This window comes from Hypanus sabinus, chromosome 20 (genome assembly GCF_030144855.1).
Source record: "Hypanus sabinus isolate sHypSab1 chromosome 20, sHypSab1.hap1, whole genome shotgun sequence".
NCBI lineage: Eukaryota > Metazoa > Chordata > Chondrichthyes > Myliobatiformes > Dasyatidae > Hypanus > Hypanus sabinus.
Genome location: NC_082725.1, coordinates 56717960 through 56733700, shown reverse-complemented (window position 1 = coordinate 56733700; position 15741 = coordinate 56717960). Strand labels below are relative to the sequence as shown.

Here is a 15741-nt window from a genome sequence, read left to right as displayed (position 1 = left end):
GCTTGAACCTGCCTGGCCAGTCTCTTCTGACCTTTCTCATTAAAAGGCATTTTGCCCACAGAACTGCCTCTCACTGGATGTTTTATTTGTTTTGCAAACCATTCTCTATAAATTCCAGAGACTTGTGCGTGATAATGCCAGATCAGGAGTTTCTGAAATACTCAAACCACCAGCACCAACAATCATTCTGCAGTCAAAGTCATTTAGATCATATTTCTTCTCCATTCCGATGTTTGGCCTGAACAACTGAACCTCTTGACCATGATGCATTAAAGCATACTGACTCAATGCTTTAATGCAATCAGTTGATGCCAGATGATTGGCTAATTAGATACTTGCATTAATGAACAGATATACACCCTACCCTCGTTATATGCGGGGGGGGGGGTACGTTCTTTGCAGTTGCCGCATAATGTGAAATTATTTAAATGAAGAAAATAGGGATGCGTTCCAGAGGGCTTCCTAAATATGTTTTAATCTGTAATTTACTCACATTTTCATACCAATACAACACAAAAGCAGTACCACAAGGCAAGATTTTGTATTATATTTCATCAATTTAAGGTAATATTCAATGTAATAAAATGATACCACACTCACCAATAGCGGCAGGTGTGCTCGCTCCGGGAGATGAGTGGTTGCTGTGGTGTCGGGCAGCTTTACATGGATAAGGTGAATGGTTGTGGGTCGTCAGGATCATCAAGCACAGCAAGGAGTGAAGGAAGACTCACAGAACTCTTAGAACTGCCGGCAGCAGGAGATGACACCGGTTTGAATAAAGTGGTGAGGGTTGTTTGCTTAGCAGCATTTTATTTTTCAGCATAAATTTGCTTGTAGGGAAGAAGGGCTGACGGCAGGCACCAACTGAAGTGCTGACTCCGTTCTAAACTTGGGTCCATGTCCATCGCCATTTGTGCCAAGTGTTCTGACGTCCATCATTCCCTCACCGTTGGTAAACTCCCGGGATTTTCAAAATCGTCTGTTGCTTGCAGCATCTGAGAGATAGATCGCCGTAAAATAAAACGCCTTGAATGTGGATCACACCTTGGTCGTGGTTGAATCAGCAATGTTGTGTGAGGCGGCAGGAAACACGCTGTAATATGATGAATGCTGTCCAAATATTTAGGATGGGCTTTACCTGATGCCGCTGTTTATAATTTACAACTTTTTAAAAAACTGTTAAAGCGGTTCTCTGTCGCTCGGCTGATGGCCCAGGACATGACATCGGACGCTTAGGAGGCATAGTTAAATACTTCAAGCACAAAATCACTGCACCGTAGGTAAAACCAACAAAAGTTTAAGAGCACAAGATCGCACATCCACACCTTACCAAAACCAATAGAAGACTGGCGGGAGTGAGACTGTGAGGCGTACGCGCATGACTTGTATTGGTGGGAAAGCAGGGCCAACTGTGAGTTTTGGACGCATATAAGGAGACGTTGGTAGAAACAGGTTCCTTGCATAACTGTGAATCCATATAGTCTGAAGACGCATATAACGAGCATAGGGTGTACCAAAAAATGCCTTTGAGTGTACTTTTGTAAATGATGGATTTTGTTTCAAACTCTACACTAGTTCAGTTTGTTAAAAAAATTGACAAATCTTCCACAATGTTTGCATCTTTAGATTATATAATTTGGAATAAACAGTGGCTTGTTTACTACGAGAACAAGCTACTAACAGCTTAAATGGTCATAATCACAACCATTTACACAACATAAACCCGGAAGATACCAGAGCAGAATTAGACCATTTGGCTCATTAACTCTTCTCTGCCATTTCACCATGGCTGTACCACTTCCCTCTCAATTCCATTCTCTTGCCTTGTCCCTATAACTTTTCCTGCATTGACTGATCAAAAACCTATCAATCTCCACCTTAAATGTACCCCATTACATGGCCTTCACAGCTGCCCATAGCATTGAATTCCACAGATTCATCACCCTCTGGTTAAAGAAATTCCTCATCTGTTCTATTTAGTTCCTCTATTTTGAGGGTGTCCCCTCGTCCTAGACTCGCCCAGCCAAAGGAAACATCCTCTTCACATCCATTCTACCTTGGTCATTCAATTTTCAATGAGATTCTAAATTCCACTGCGTACAAGCCCAGAACCTTCAAATCGCTGCTGTCATGAAAACCCTTCTCATGGACCTCCTCTGAACTACTCTCATGTTATCACATCTTTTCTTAAATAAGGGTCCCAAAGCTGTATTGCATACTCCAAGTGAGGCTTCATCAGTGAACCAGCCTCTGCATTATATCTTTGCTTTTTTAATCTCCTTGAAATGAATGCTAACATTGCATTTACCTTCCTCACCACCAATTCAACCTGCAAATTAACCTTTAGGGAATTCTGCAGGGCTCCCAAATCCCTTTACACCTCAGATTTTTGAATGTTCTCTGTTTAGAAAATAGTCTATTCCATCTATCAAAGTGCATGACCATACACTTCCTGACACTGTATTCCATCTGCCACCTCTTTGCCCATTCTGCTAATCTGTCGAAGTCCTTCTATAGCCTCTGTGCTTCCTTAATACTACCAACCTCTGCACCTATCTTTGTATTATCACAAACTTGGCCACAAAGCCATCAAATTCATCATCCAAAGCATGGATATATGATGTAAAAGGAAGCAGTTCCAACACAGACTCCCATGGAGCACCACTAGTCACCAGCAGCCAATCCAAAAAGGATCCCTTTATCCCCACTCTTTATCCATACTAGTATATTTACTGTAATACTATGGGCTCTTATCTTGTTTAGCAGCATCATGTGCAGCACCTCGTCAAAAGTCTTCTGAAAATCCAAGTACGCAACGTCCACTGATTCTTTGTCTGCCATGTTTGTATTTCTTCAAAGAATTCCAACAGATCTGTCAGGTAAAATTTTCCCTTAAGGGAAATGTTGACTTCCCTATTTTATCATGTGCCTCAAAATACCGTGAAACCACATTCTTAATGATTGACTCCCGACATCTTCCCAACCACTGAGGTCAGGCTAACTGGCCTATACTTTCCTTTCTTCTCTCTCTCTCCTTCTTAAAGAATGGAGTGAGATTTACAATTTTCCAGTCCTCCGGAACTGTGTCAGAATCTATTGATTCTTGAAAGATCATTGCTAATGCCTCTACATTCTCTCAAGTATCCCTTTCAGAACCCTCAGGTCTAGGCAACTTATCTACCTTCAGACTTTTCAATTTTCCAGCATCATCTCCCTACTAATAGCAATTGCAGTCACTTCTGCCCCTTCACACTCCGGCGAACTTAAGGCATAATACGAGAATTTTCCACCGTGAAGACTGACACAAAATAATTATTCAGTCCGTTCACCATTTCCTTGTCCCTATTACTACCTATCATCATTTTCCAGCGATCCAACATCTACTCTTGCTTTTTACTTATCTGTAAACTTTTAGTATCATTTTTGATATTATTGGCTAACCTACCTTCATATTTCATCTTCAACCTCCCCATGGTTTTTAGCTGCCTTGTGTTGGTTTTAAGTTTCCCAATCCTCGATCTCCCCACTAATTGTTACTCTATTATATGGTCTCTCTTTTTGCTTTTATGTTGGCTTTGACTTCCCTTGTCAGCCACAGTTATGACAACCTGCCTTTAGAATACATCCTCTTCTTTGGGATGTATATATCCTGCACCTACCAAATTGGTCCTACAAACTCCAGCAATTGCTGCTCTGCCATCATCCCTACTAATAACCCATTACAATCAACGTTGGCCAGCTCCTTGCTCATGCCTCTGTAATTCCCTTTTGCTCAACTGTGATACTGATACATCTAACTTTAGCTTCTCCCTCTCAAACTGCACAATGAATTCCATCATATTATGATCACTTGCTTCCCAAGAATTCCTTTACCTAATCAAATTTGGTTCAGAACTGCTGATCACTTCATGGGCTCAACCACAAGCTGCTCGAAAAGGCATCTCAGAGGCATTCCACAAATTATCTCCTGGGATCCAGCATCAGCTTGATTTTCCCCAATCTTCAAATTGAAATCCTTCATTACTACTATAAAATTACCTTTTTGAATTGCTCTTCTATCTCCCACTGTAATTTGTAGACCACATCCTTGCTACTGTTCTGAGGCCTGTAAATAACTCCAATCAGGGTATTGGTCAGATTACAGATCAATAATAAAGGCTCCTGACTTTTTTTTAAAAAAGACAAAAGTTAATTCAAGGCTGCAAAAACCAGGTCCTGTTAAAGTAATTTATTTTTAATTGCTGATCTTACAAACATTACAAATGAAAGGATAAAATAAAACGGAGGCAACAAAATGACAGAAAGTATTATTTTGTTTCACTGGGGCCAGAGATAAAAATAAAGTTCCAAATTTAAAATATGAACTGTAGATTAAAATTCCTAATCTGGCTGTATCAGTGCATTCAAAGTAATATATATTAAAGTGGTTTTATCTTATTGGATCTGCAGTCCCAAATCTATTTAGACTTGATGCTGAAGGTCAATCTCACTCATCCTCCACATTAATGTAAGGCAGAAAAATCTGCACAGAAAATAATTGATCTCCAGTGTATATATAGAGGCACAACACTTACCCAGCACTCCCAGACCAGATGCAAGGTCTTAACATAGAAAAGTCCCTTCGACCCACAATGTTGTGCCGACTAAACTCCAAATACCTGTCCAGTAGTCTCTTAAATTTTACTAGTGTATCTGCCTCCACCACTGACCTAGGCAGTGCATTCCACGCACCAACCACTCTCTCTGAGTAAAAAAATCCTTCCTCTAATATCTCCCTTGATCTTCCCACCCCTTACCTTAAGGACATGTCCTCTTGTATTGAGCAGTAGTGCCCTGGGGAAGAGGCGCTGGCTGTCCACTTTATCTATTCCTCTTAATATCTTGTATACCTTTATCACGTCTCCTCTCATCCTCCTCCTCTCCAAAGAGTAAGAATTTCCCCTGATATATTAGTCTTAAAATTTAAACTTGAATAACAGATGGAAATATTTTCAAGATGAAACAAAGTTTTATCTGCAGACGAATGTTTGGACGGACAAGTTGACATGCAACTCTAAGCTCCGATAGTCTGGTTGGATGTTTTTCCAGCATGCTCTTGTATATATTGTCTGGATTTTCATCATCAAAATCTGTACAATTTTTTAATGAAACTGGCACACATGTCTGCCCTATTTCTCTATTTGAATTTTTTGCATGATTCTCATATCATCTTAACCACAAGCAATGATATGCTCGGGTGATCCATTAAATATTTTGATACAAGCAAGCCTAATCCCAGCACCAGCTAGTGACTGTTTATCAATAAGTCAAGTACAGTCATGCTGGGCCTCAAATATTGGAAACAAGTCAAGATTAATCAGAAAATTGGGGTTCTCAAGTCTTTTTGACTGTTGTGGTTAGACATCAAATTTCCACAATATTGCTATAAATCAGCAATCACTGCTTATTGTTTGGAAGCACATCTTGTTTACAGACTAGTAATTAAGAGGCACTAGCAGCTTGACACTATGTATCACTTGGCAACTGTGGATACCTTTATAATTCAATTTGTTGTTCCCCAATAGAACTTGACACCATTTGGTAAATACATTTGTTAAAAAATAACAAAATGAATTAGTACAAAATTTTCAGCAACATCTCAGTATGCATTAGTGGTTGAATAAATTTCAAAATAAATTTGTAAGGCTTAATATTCTTTAACTTTTAAAACTCTTAACAGATATACAGTTATTTAATCAATATGCAAATTTCTTGGCTCCTTGCAGCATTTCAAAAGATTGTCTTTCTTGCTTGCAGATCCTCTTCCTAATCCTTTCAGAATGAAGATCCAGTGAGGGATTAAATTTCACACCCAAAGACGATAAAATCCAAGCACGACGGTGAGGCATGTGAAAACTGAACCTGCAAGGAAGTATCCACCCAGATAAAGATCAATACTATATGCCAATCATTTCAGTTAATATTTTAAAAAGCTGAATCCCTGTTGTGCATGATTCATATTGACCAGGGAGCTGTGTTCACATGCTGGACTCTTCCTTTACAAAATCATCTTTGTAAACTCAAAACTTCCTCCCCCCCCAAATCTCCATTAGGCAGAGGGAATCTGTTGCACCAACATAGCTTTATGGAATAACTACCTGCTCTGATTAGGATGAAAAGTAGCATCAACTCAATGTCCTAAGCAAGTTTGAAAGGGAGCAGAGAGTCACTACTAAAATTGAGACCAAAATAAAGAGAAATTCTGAAGGTTATGTGCAAATTCAGAAAAATCTGAAAAATAAATCTTTTGCCACATTATCATTTGATTAGAAGCACTTAAGCAGCCAACTGTTATGTAGTGATTTTCTTTCATTTGGTTTTTATAGCTTTGACCAAAGGACTTTTGAATTGTACTCTACCTTTATTTTCCCTCCATCTCATCACTGCTTCCAAACATACAAGAGGTATACACAACAGTTATCAAATTAAATTGACATTGCAGCTTTAGCAAAGATCCAAAATGCTCCAAGTCATGAAGAAATACAGTGACTGATAATCAAATAGTTGAAGAGGTATTATGTTTTATGAGAAAAAGGGGTTTTGTGTACAGGATTTAGGTGGCGAACTCATAGCCACATTGGGTGGAGCAATTACATTTAATAGACAAACAAGACCAGAATTAAAGTGCAATTGCAAGGATGGAAAATAACTTGAAAAAACAGGTATGAGCAAGCACATGGTAACTACTGAATGTAAGAAATAGGCACCCGAGTTCTGATAAGCCCAAACTCAGTACAGAATAAGACTGGTCAAAAAGGACGGGTTGCATTTGAATCCCAGGGGGACCAACATCCTGGCGGGCAGGTTTGATAGAGCTGCTGGGGAGGGTTTAAACTAGTTTGGCAGGGGGGTGGGAATCAGAATGTGAGTGCAGGGATTAAGGTAGAAGGACAAGGGCATAATGCTATGAATTCTGAGTTGATGAGGAAGGACAGGCAGGGGACAGAACATAATTGTAGCCAGTTAAAGGGGTTGAAATGTGTCTATTTCAATGCTAGGAGCATTAGGAAAAAGGAGGATGAACTTAGAGCGTGGAACTACAATGTTGTGGCCGTTACTGAAATTTGGTTGGAGCAAGGGCAGGATTGGATGATGCAGTCCCTGGGTTCAGGTGTTTTAAAAGGAACAGGATGAGGGGTAGGAAACAGGGGTGGGGGGAGTGGCATTGCTGGTCAGGGATAGTATCATGGCTATAGAAAGGGAGGTCGCTGCAGAAGGAGTGTCCACGAGTCTGGGTGGAAGTCAGAAATAGGAAGGGATCAATCAATGCTGGGAGCAGTCTATAGGCCCCCAAATAGCCCTTGGGACACCAAGGAGCAGATAAGCAGGCAGATTTTAGAATGGTGCAGGAAATGCAGGGTAGTAGTTATAGATGATTTCAACTTCCCTCATATTGACTGGCACCTCCTGAGTGCAAGGGGGATAGATGGGGCTGAATTTGTCAGGTGTGTTCAAGAAGGATTTCTGACACAGTTTGTGGACCGGCCGATGAGAGGAGAGGCTATACCGGATCTAGTTCTGGGTAATGAACCTGGTCAGGTGACAGACCTCTTGGTGGGGGACCATTTTGGTGAGGGGGACAACTCCCTTAGCTTCAACATAGCTATGGAAAGGGATAAAATCAGACGAAATGGTAAAGTGCTTAACTGCTTAATCTTATTCTGTTCTGAGTTTGGGCTTATCAGAACTCGGGTGCCATTTCTTACATTCAGTAGTTACTATGTTCTTGCTCATACCTGTTTTTTTAAAGTTATTTTCCATCCTTGCAATCTTTTGAAAACTTTGCACTTTAATTCTGGTCTTGTTGAGCTGAAGGGCCTGTACTGTGCTGTAGTGTTCTATGGTTCTATGGTCTACCCAAGCATGATAGGTTTGTCCCACTGAGGCAAGGAACAAATGGTAGGAAAAGGGAACCATGGCTGACGAAACAAGTGAGGCAACTCGTCAAGAGGAATAAGAAAGCATATTATAAGAAGCAGGAAGTAGGAGGGGCTTATGAGAAATATAGGGTAGACAGGAAGGAGCTAAAAAAAAGGACTTAGAAGAACTCAAAGGGGGCATGAGAAGGCCTTGGCATGTAGGATTAAGCAGAACCCCAAAGCGTTCTATGCGTATGTGAAGAATAGGAGGATGACGAGAACGAAGGCGGGACCTCTAAAGGATAAAGAGGGCAACATGTGCCTGGAGGCAGAGGAGGTTGGGGAGGTCCTAAATGAATACTTTGCTTCAGTATTCACAAGTGAAAAGGATCTTGACCAGGATGAGGTCGAAGTAGAGTGGGCCTGTGTGCTGGAAAATGTGGAGATTAAGGAAGTAGTAGTGCTGGATCTTCTTAAAAACATTAAGGTTGCTAAATCTCCAGGGCCGGATATGATACACCCCAGGTTGTTGTGGGAATTGAGAGAAGAGATCGCAGGAGCATTAGCTATGATCTTTGAATCCTCTTTGGCTTCAGGGGAAGTGCCAGAGCACTGCAGAATGGCAAATGTAGTTCTCTTGTTTAAAAAAGGTAATAGGGAGAAACCTGGGAACTATAGACCGGTGAGTCTTACGTCGGTGGTATGCAAACTACTGGAAAGGATTCTTAAAGATAGGATCTACGAGCATTTGGAGAAGTACAGTCTACTCATGGATAGTCAACATGGCTTTGTGAAGGGAAGATCGCGCCTCATGAGCCTGATTTGAGATTTTTTGAAGAGGTAACAAAAGAAATTGATGAGGGTGGGGCAGTGGTTGTAGTCTACGTGGACTTCAGCAAAGCATTTGACAAGGTCCCTCATGAGAGACTCATCCAGAAAGTCATGAGGCATGAGATCAGTGGAACCTTGGCTATTATGTACAGAGAGGATTTACTAGAATGTTACTTGGGTTTCAGCACCTAAGTTACAGGGAAAGGTTGAACAAGTTAGGTCTTTATTCTTTGGAGCGTAGAAAGTTGAGGGGGGACTTGATAGAGGTATTTAAAATTATGAGGGGGATAGATCGAGTTGACGTGGATAGGCTTTTTCCATTGAGAGTAGGGAAGATTCAAACAAGAGGACATAAGTTAAGAGTTAGGGGGCAAAAATTTAAGGGTAACACAAGGGGGAATTTCTTTACTCAGAGTGGTAGCTGTGTGGAACAAGCTTCCAGTAGAAGTGGTAGAGGCAGGTTCGGTATTGTCATTTAAAGTAAAATTGGATCGGTATATGGACAGGAAAGGAATGGAGGGTTATGGGCTGAGTGCGGGCCAGTGGGACTAGGTGAGAGTAAGCGTTCGGCACGGACTAGAAGGACCAAGATGGTCTGCTTCCGTGCTGTAATTGTTATATGGTTATATGGATAAAAAAATTGGCTTAAAGGAAGAAAGCAGAGGGTAGTTGTGGAAGGAAAGTATTCTGCCTGGAGGTCAGTGACTAGTGGAGTGCCGCAGGGATCTGTCCTGGGACCCCTGCTATTTGTGATTTTTATAAATGACCTGGATGTAGAGGCAGAAGTATGGGTGAGTAAGTTTGCAGATGACACAAAGATTGGAAGAGTTGTGGATGGAGCTGTAGGTGGTCGAAGGTTACAAGAGGATATAGACAGGCTGCAGAGTTAGGCAGAAAAATGGCAGATGGAGTTCAATCCGGACAAGTATGAGGTGATGCATTTTGGAAGGACAAACCAGAAGGCTGAGTACAGGATTAATGGTCAGTTACTTAAGAGTGTGGATGAACAAAGGGACTTTGGTGTTCAAACCCATACATCCCTCAAGGTTGCTGCTCAGGTTTAGAGTATTGTGTTCAATTCTGGTCACCTCATTATAGGAAGGATGTGGAAGCTATGGAGAGGGTGCAGAGGAGATTTTCCAGTATGTTGCCTGGTTTGGAGAACAAGTCATATGAAGCAAGGTTAGCAGAGCTGGGACTTTTTTCTTTGGAGCGTAGAAGAATGAGAGGGGACTTGATAAAGGTCTACAAGATTATGAGGGGCATAGATAGGGTGGATAGTCAGGACCTGCTTCCCAGGGCACCAACAGCAAACACCAGAGGGCATATGTACAAAATTAAGGGAGGGAAGTTTAGGGAACACATCAGGGGTAAGTTTTTTTTTTATACACAGAGGGCTGTGAGTGCCTGGAAAGACTTGCCAGCGATGGTGGTGGAGTCTATAACATTAGGGGTATTTAGGAGCCTCTTGGACAGGCACATGGATGAAAGAAAAATAGAGGGTTATGGGGTAGTGTGGGTTTAGGAGGGTTGAAGGGCCTGTACTGTGCTGTAGTGTTCTATGGTTCTATGGTCTACCCACACATGATGGAAATCACATCTATGTGTACCAAATGCACAGAGGAAGGTTACTCACCAGATAGACTGAGGCAGAGTATAATGAAGCCAGAAATATGTAGTCTTACTGAAAGCAGGAATAATATAGCCCACTTCTTGTGGAGGATTCAAATGTCACTAGGATTGAATTGATTTTATTTCTTACATCCTTCACATACATGAGTAAAAATCTTTATGTTACTTCTCCATCTGAATGTGCGATTGATAGTCATTTGTAATAAATAGTATGTACAAAAGGGCAGTCAATATAGCATAGAAATACAATTGTATCGGCGTGAATTAATCAGTCTGATGGCCTGGAGGAAGAAGCTGTTCTGCAGCCTGTTGGTCCTGGCTTTAATGCTGTGGTACCGTTTCCCAGATGGTAGCAGCTGGAACAGTTTGTGGTTGGGGTGGACTGGTCCCCAATGATCCTTCAGGCCCTTTTTATGCACCTGTCTCTATAAATGTCCTGAAGAGTGGGAAGCTCACATCTACAGATGCGCTGGGCTGTCCATACCACTCTCTGCAGAGTCCTGTGATTGAGGTAAGTACAGTTCCCATAACATGCAGTGATGCAGCCAGTCAGGATGCTCTCAATTGTGTCCTGTAGAAAGTCCTTAGGATTTGGAGACTCATGCCAAACTTCAACTGTCTGAGGTGAAAGAGGCCTGTTGTGCTTTTTTCACCTCATAGCCAGTATGTACAGACCACGTGAGATCCTCAGTGATGTGTATGCCAAGGAACTTAAAACTGTTGACCCTCTCAACCCCAGATCTATTGATGTCTCCATTCCTCCTGTAATCCACAACTAGCTCCTTTGTTTTTGTGACATCGAGAAAGAGGTTGTTTTCTTGACGCCACTGTGTTAGGGTGATGACTTCTCTGTTGGCTGCCTTGTTATTATTTGAGATTAGGCCAATCAATGTAATATCATCTGTAAACTTAATTAGCAGATTGGAGCTGTGGGTGGTGACGTGGTCATGGGAATACAGAGGGGGCTTAGGACACAGCCCTGACGGGCTCCTGCATTGACTGTCAGAGGGGCAGAAGTGAGGGAGCCTACTCTTATCACCTGCTGGCAATCTGACAGGAAGTCCAGGGTCCAGCTGCACAAGGCAGGGTGAAGGCTGAGGTCTCTGAGCTCCTTGTGAAGCCTGGAGGGAACAGCATTCTCACATAAGCATCCCTCTTCTCCAGATATGCAAGGATGGTGTGTAGAGCTGTGGCTATTGTGTCATCTGTCGATTGGTTGTGTCGGTAGGCGAATTGTAGGAGGTCCAATGTGGGTGGTAGCATGCTGAAGATGTAGTCCTCGACCAGCCTCTCAAAGCATTTGCTTATTGAGGTGAGTGTGACAGGATGCCAGTTGTTCAGACATGTTACCTTGGTCCTTCTAGGTACCAGAACAATGGTGAATGTTTTGAAGCAGGAGGGCACTCTCACTGGGAGAGGGATTAAAAATATCTGTAACCACACCTGCCAGCTATGCCACAACCGAGTACTTGCCCTGGGATGCAGCCTTGTGGCTGTCCACTTGTTGGAAGCACCTGCGCACCTCAGCCTCAGAGATGACCAAGGTACAGGTAGCTTCAGCAACTCTCCTCAGGTGCTCAGTGTTGGCGACATCAAACTGAGCATAAAAAAGATTTAGTACATCTAGGAGAGAGGCAGCAATGTTGGCAGCACCACTGCACTTAGCTTTGAAGTCTGCGATGGTGTGCAGACCTGTGTTGGTGTGTAAAAACACAATGCCATTTCTGGAGGCCAGGGTGGAGAATTGTGTCATTGGCTAGGGAATGGTGCTTGCGACAAACTGTGGCTGCAGTCTTCAAAATATTGCTGAAAAATTCTGAAGTTAGAATTGTGTCAAAAATGCAAATGCTTTCAGTTGATGAAGTCCAGTTCATGTGAACAATAGCAGGGAACTAAGGATAGAGCCATAGAAACAGAGTTAATGGTGGAGGTAAGTGTCTGCATTTGAGCACATGGATAAGAATGGAGAAAGGCAAGAGCAGCTGGATGATGATACAAAGGTATTGAAGGAGGAGGGTATGGTCCTCTCATCCAACTGGAGAAGCATTGGAGTAGCATGATCTGATGGGTCATGGGGCAAGGTTACAGACACATTGAGAAGGGATAGTTAAACTTCATCTCAAGTTCACTGTCTGTCAGTGACTTTGATAACAGTCATTTTGGTGCAATTCCAGGGTTGAAAACACAATTCTTACCTGCTAAATATTTAATGGTGTCAAGTTTATGTGATTCCAACAGAGTTTTGAGTCCTGCTACTTCAGTGTCTATCTTTTGGTTCACTTGTGTTACAGCTCTTTCCTGTTGTGAATGCTGCAAATTAAATGAGCCACATCAAAACTCCTGGTGGTAACATTAACTCATTTATAAGCACCCAAAAGCACACTAAACAAAAAGGTAATGATAGAGATCCTGGAAACAAGCAGAAAGTCAATCTTATAGACTAGAAAAAATAAAGTTTATGCATAATTAAATTTCAAAGAAACTCTCACCACTTCTACTATATCTGCTTTGGTTTCCAACACTTTCTTTTCATGCTCTGTTAACTGTAGAGAGAGAGAGAGAGAGATGTGTCACAGTGATACTAAAAATAATACAAGTAGCTTACTAGGTTATACGGGAGAACTGCGTAAAATTAGCAGCTAAAAGGGTCACAAAATGTTTTACCATATTAAGTACTACTTTGAAAGCAAATTAATGCATTAAAGAATAATCTTTTAAAAAAATTCTTACTAGAATCTAATGCTTTTCCACACTGCGAGAGGACAAGATGTTTATATATTCCATTTGAGTTCTATTTGCCTCAGAAAAAATTCTAAGTACTTCACAACCTAACTCTTGGAATTCAGATACAACTGTACTTCCTGCTGCTTACGATAATTTTCTCAATCAAAACTAGAGATAATCTAGCTAAACACACCGAGCTAAACAACTTCTAAACCACAGGTCAACAAATATATATGCACTGTACACAATAGAAATCTTGGCCAAAAATCATTAGAAAAAGTAGAATACTGCTCACATTGAAAACAAAAATGTAGATTGGACCTTAACTACAAAATGTAAACAAGACAGGCTCATTTGAATATTAAAGAACAATGGAAAATCAATGAGTTTTCAAAGTTTTTTTTGCATTCTTTACTTACACTGATTTTAAACATAACAACTTCGTCCACTGGAGAAAGTCTGAAGCCCAGCTTCCTTCTTTCAAATGAAGATTCTGAATTATTCATCTACTAATAAATTCCAATCACCATCTCATCAGCTGCATCCACAATGTGACATTTCCACTAATGAAGAATCAGGGCTCAATTCTGGTAGCCTCACTATAGGAAGGACGTGGAAACCATAGAAAGGGTTCAGAGGAAATTTACAAGGATGTTGCCTGGATTGGGGAGCATGCCTTATGGGAACAGGTTGAGTGAACTCAGCCTTTTCTCCTTGCAGCGACAGAGGATGAGAGGTGACTTGATAGAGGTGTACAAGCTAATGAGAGGCATTGATCGTGTGGATAATCAGAGGCTTATCCCCAGGGCTGAAATGGCTAGTACAAGAGGGCATAGTTTAAGGTGCTTGGAAGTAGGTACAGAGGAGATGCCAGGGGTGAATTGTTTTATTTTATGCAGAGTGCTGAGTGCGTGGGATGGGTTGCCAGCGGCAGTGGTAGAGGCGGAAACAATAGGGTCTTTTGAGAGACTCCTGGATGGCTACATGGAGCTCAGAAAAGTAGAAGGCTATGGGTAAAGCCTAGGTAATTCTAAGGCAGGGACATTTTCGGCACAGCTTTGTGGGCCGAAGGGCCTGTATTGTGCTGTAGGTTTTCTATGTTTCTACAAACAAGGATGGCGACTTTCTCAAGACCAAAAAACATACTGTCTATTTCACAACTGTTTACTTCATTCATCCAGACTATTTTGCAGTCTTTTCTGATATGACTGCTGTAAAAGCAGAAGTAATTTTCCTCTATTTACTCAACACAGATTTTCAAGGAGGTACATGAGCCTCAGCAAGTTGAACTGATTCTCAACATCTAAGCAAATATTCCAACTAATTGTAGTAGTGTCAGACACTGATTGGCAGTTAAAGTTAAGTGGCTCCTGGTCCTTGTAGCCGAACATGTGGATGCTATACTTATAGTTAGCCCCTCTGGAATTCCACAACAGAGAAAATTAATGTCATCCTCTACCAAGCTTCTAATTCCTATAGTGAAAACTCTGGATTTTTGAAATTCAAGCATTACAGTTGTGCAGCATGTCCATTCCACCTCCTTACATTACCCTTCGATATTTTGTGCAACACAACCCCAGTTTACAAATACAATCCACACGCACAATTCATGGTCACACTATTGATTGAATTGAGATAAAGAAAAATCTCAGTCTTGTACTGAAGGAAATAAGCACTGGTATATCATTCTGTGAAGGAACGTTGTTTATTTGTTGGTATGATTTAGCCACAAATTAACATCAATACAGGCTTGGGTACTGAAACATTTTGCAATTTGTATCAGGAAAGCTCAGCAAAAGCCATTTTCCCAGGACTGTTTTACAGTTCACTTGTCTGAAGAATAAAACTTTGTAAGCCCCTTTTAAAAGTTGATGAGGATTGGAAAAAGTAAGCATCATACTTTTGGTTTGTATATAAATTATCCATTTCTGGGTTTTTTTGGTGCCAGCAAGATTAGATTGAAACAGATTTTGCTAAATACAAGTAAATGGGGAAAATGATGTAATGCATCTTTGAGATGATATACAAAGCTTCAGACCAAGGTAAGAGCTTTGTTTGCCCCTTTCTCCAGTAAAACTGCCATAAAGCCAGTTCTAACCACACTTCAAAGAAATGAACTTTTCTGACCAAATGCTGCTCATTTTTACCTAAGTATGGAAAATATTTACTCTAGTCCTATGCGATAAACTGTTATGGCAAGTTAGAGGCAAGGAAGGAACAGGAAATATCCAAAGGTATGTTTTAACCCAAGACATCCACTGTTAACATAGATGAAATTAACAAATCTTCATATTCCAATTGTGTTGTTTCCTTTTTACGCCTTGTGGCGCATTTGGTGGCTTTTTTAGCCATTTCGTTAGCCATCTCCCCCCCCCCCCCCCCCACAAAATGTTGAGTTGTTAGCTCAACACTCAACCCAGCATGGATAGAAAAGTGTGCAAGCGGGCAGCTGGATTCGAACCCGGGGCCATTTGCCTCGAAGTCCAGTGCGAGTGCCACTGCACCACGGGCCAGCAATTCTGTTCCGAAGCATGGTATATTTCCATTTTTCTCTATTTTCTCATGACGTAGGAAGCTTGTCAAATATATGGCGGCTCTGACTGCAATTCAGTTCCTTTAAATTCCCACCTTCTATCAACACTCTCCATTTCGACAG

The 15741-nt window shown here is 41.3% G+C and overlaps 1 protein-coding gene across 2 annotated transcripts in view; it reads right to left on the bottom strand.

Annotated features, from left to right (window-relative positions):
* Positions 1-4213: 4213 nt before the first annotated feature.
* LOC132378556 (mitochondrial calcium uniporter regulator 1-like) overlaps positions 4214-15741 on the bottom strand; it is a 64083-nt gene continuing 52555 nt past the window's right edge. For both annotated transcript variants that reach the window (XM_059945552.1, XM_059945551.1), the window contains 3 exons: positions 12851-12904; positions 12557-12671; positions 4214-5901 (listed from right to left, as the gene is read on the bottom strand). In XM_059945552.1, coding sequence (XP_059801535.1) covers positions 5846-5901; positions 12557-12671; positions 12851-12904 — 225 coding nt within the window. In that variant the 3' untranslated portion in view covers positions 4214-5845. The remainder of the gene's footprint in view (positions 5902-12556; positions 12672-12850; positions 12905-15741) is intronic.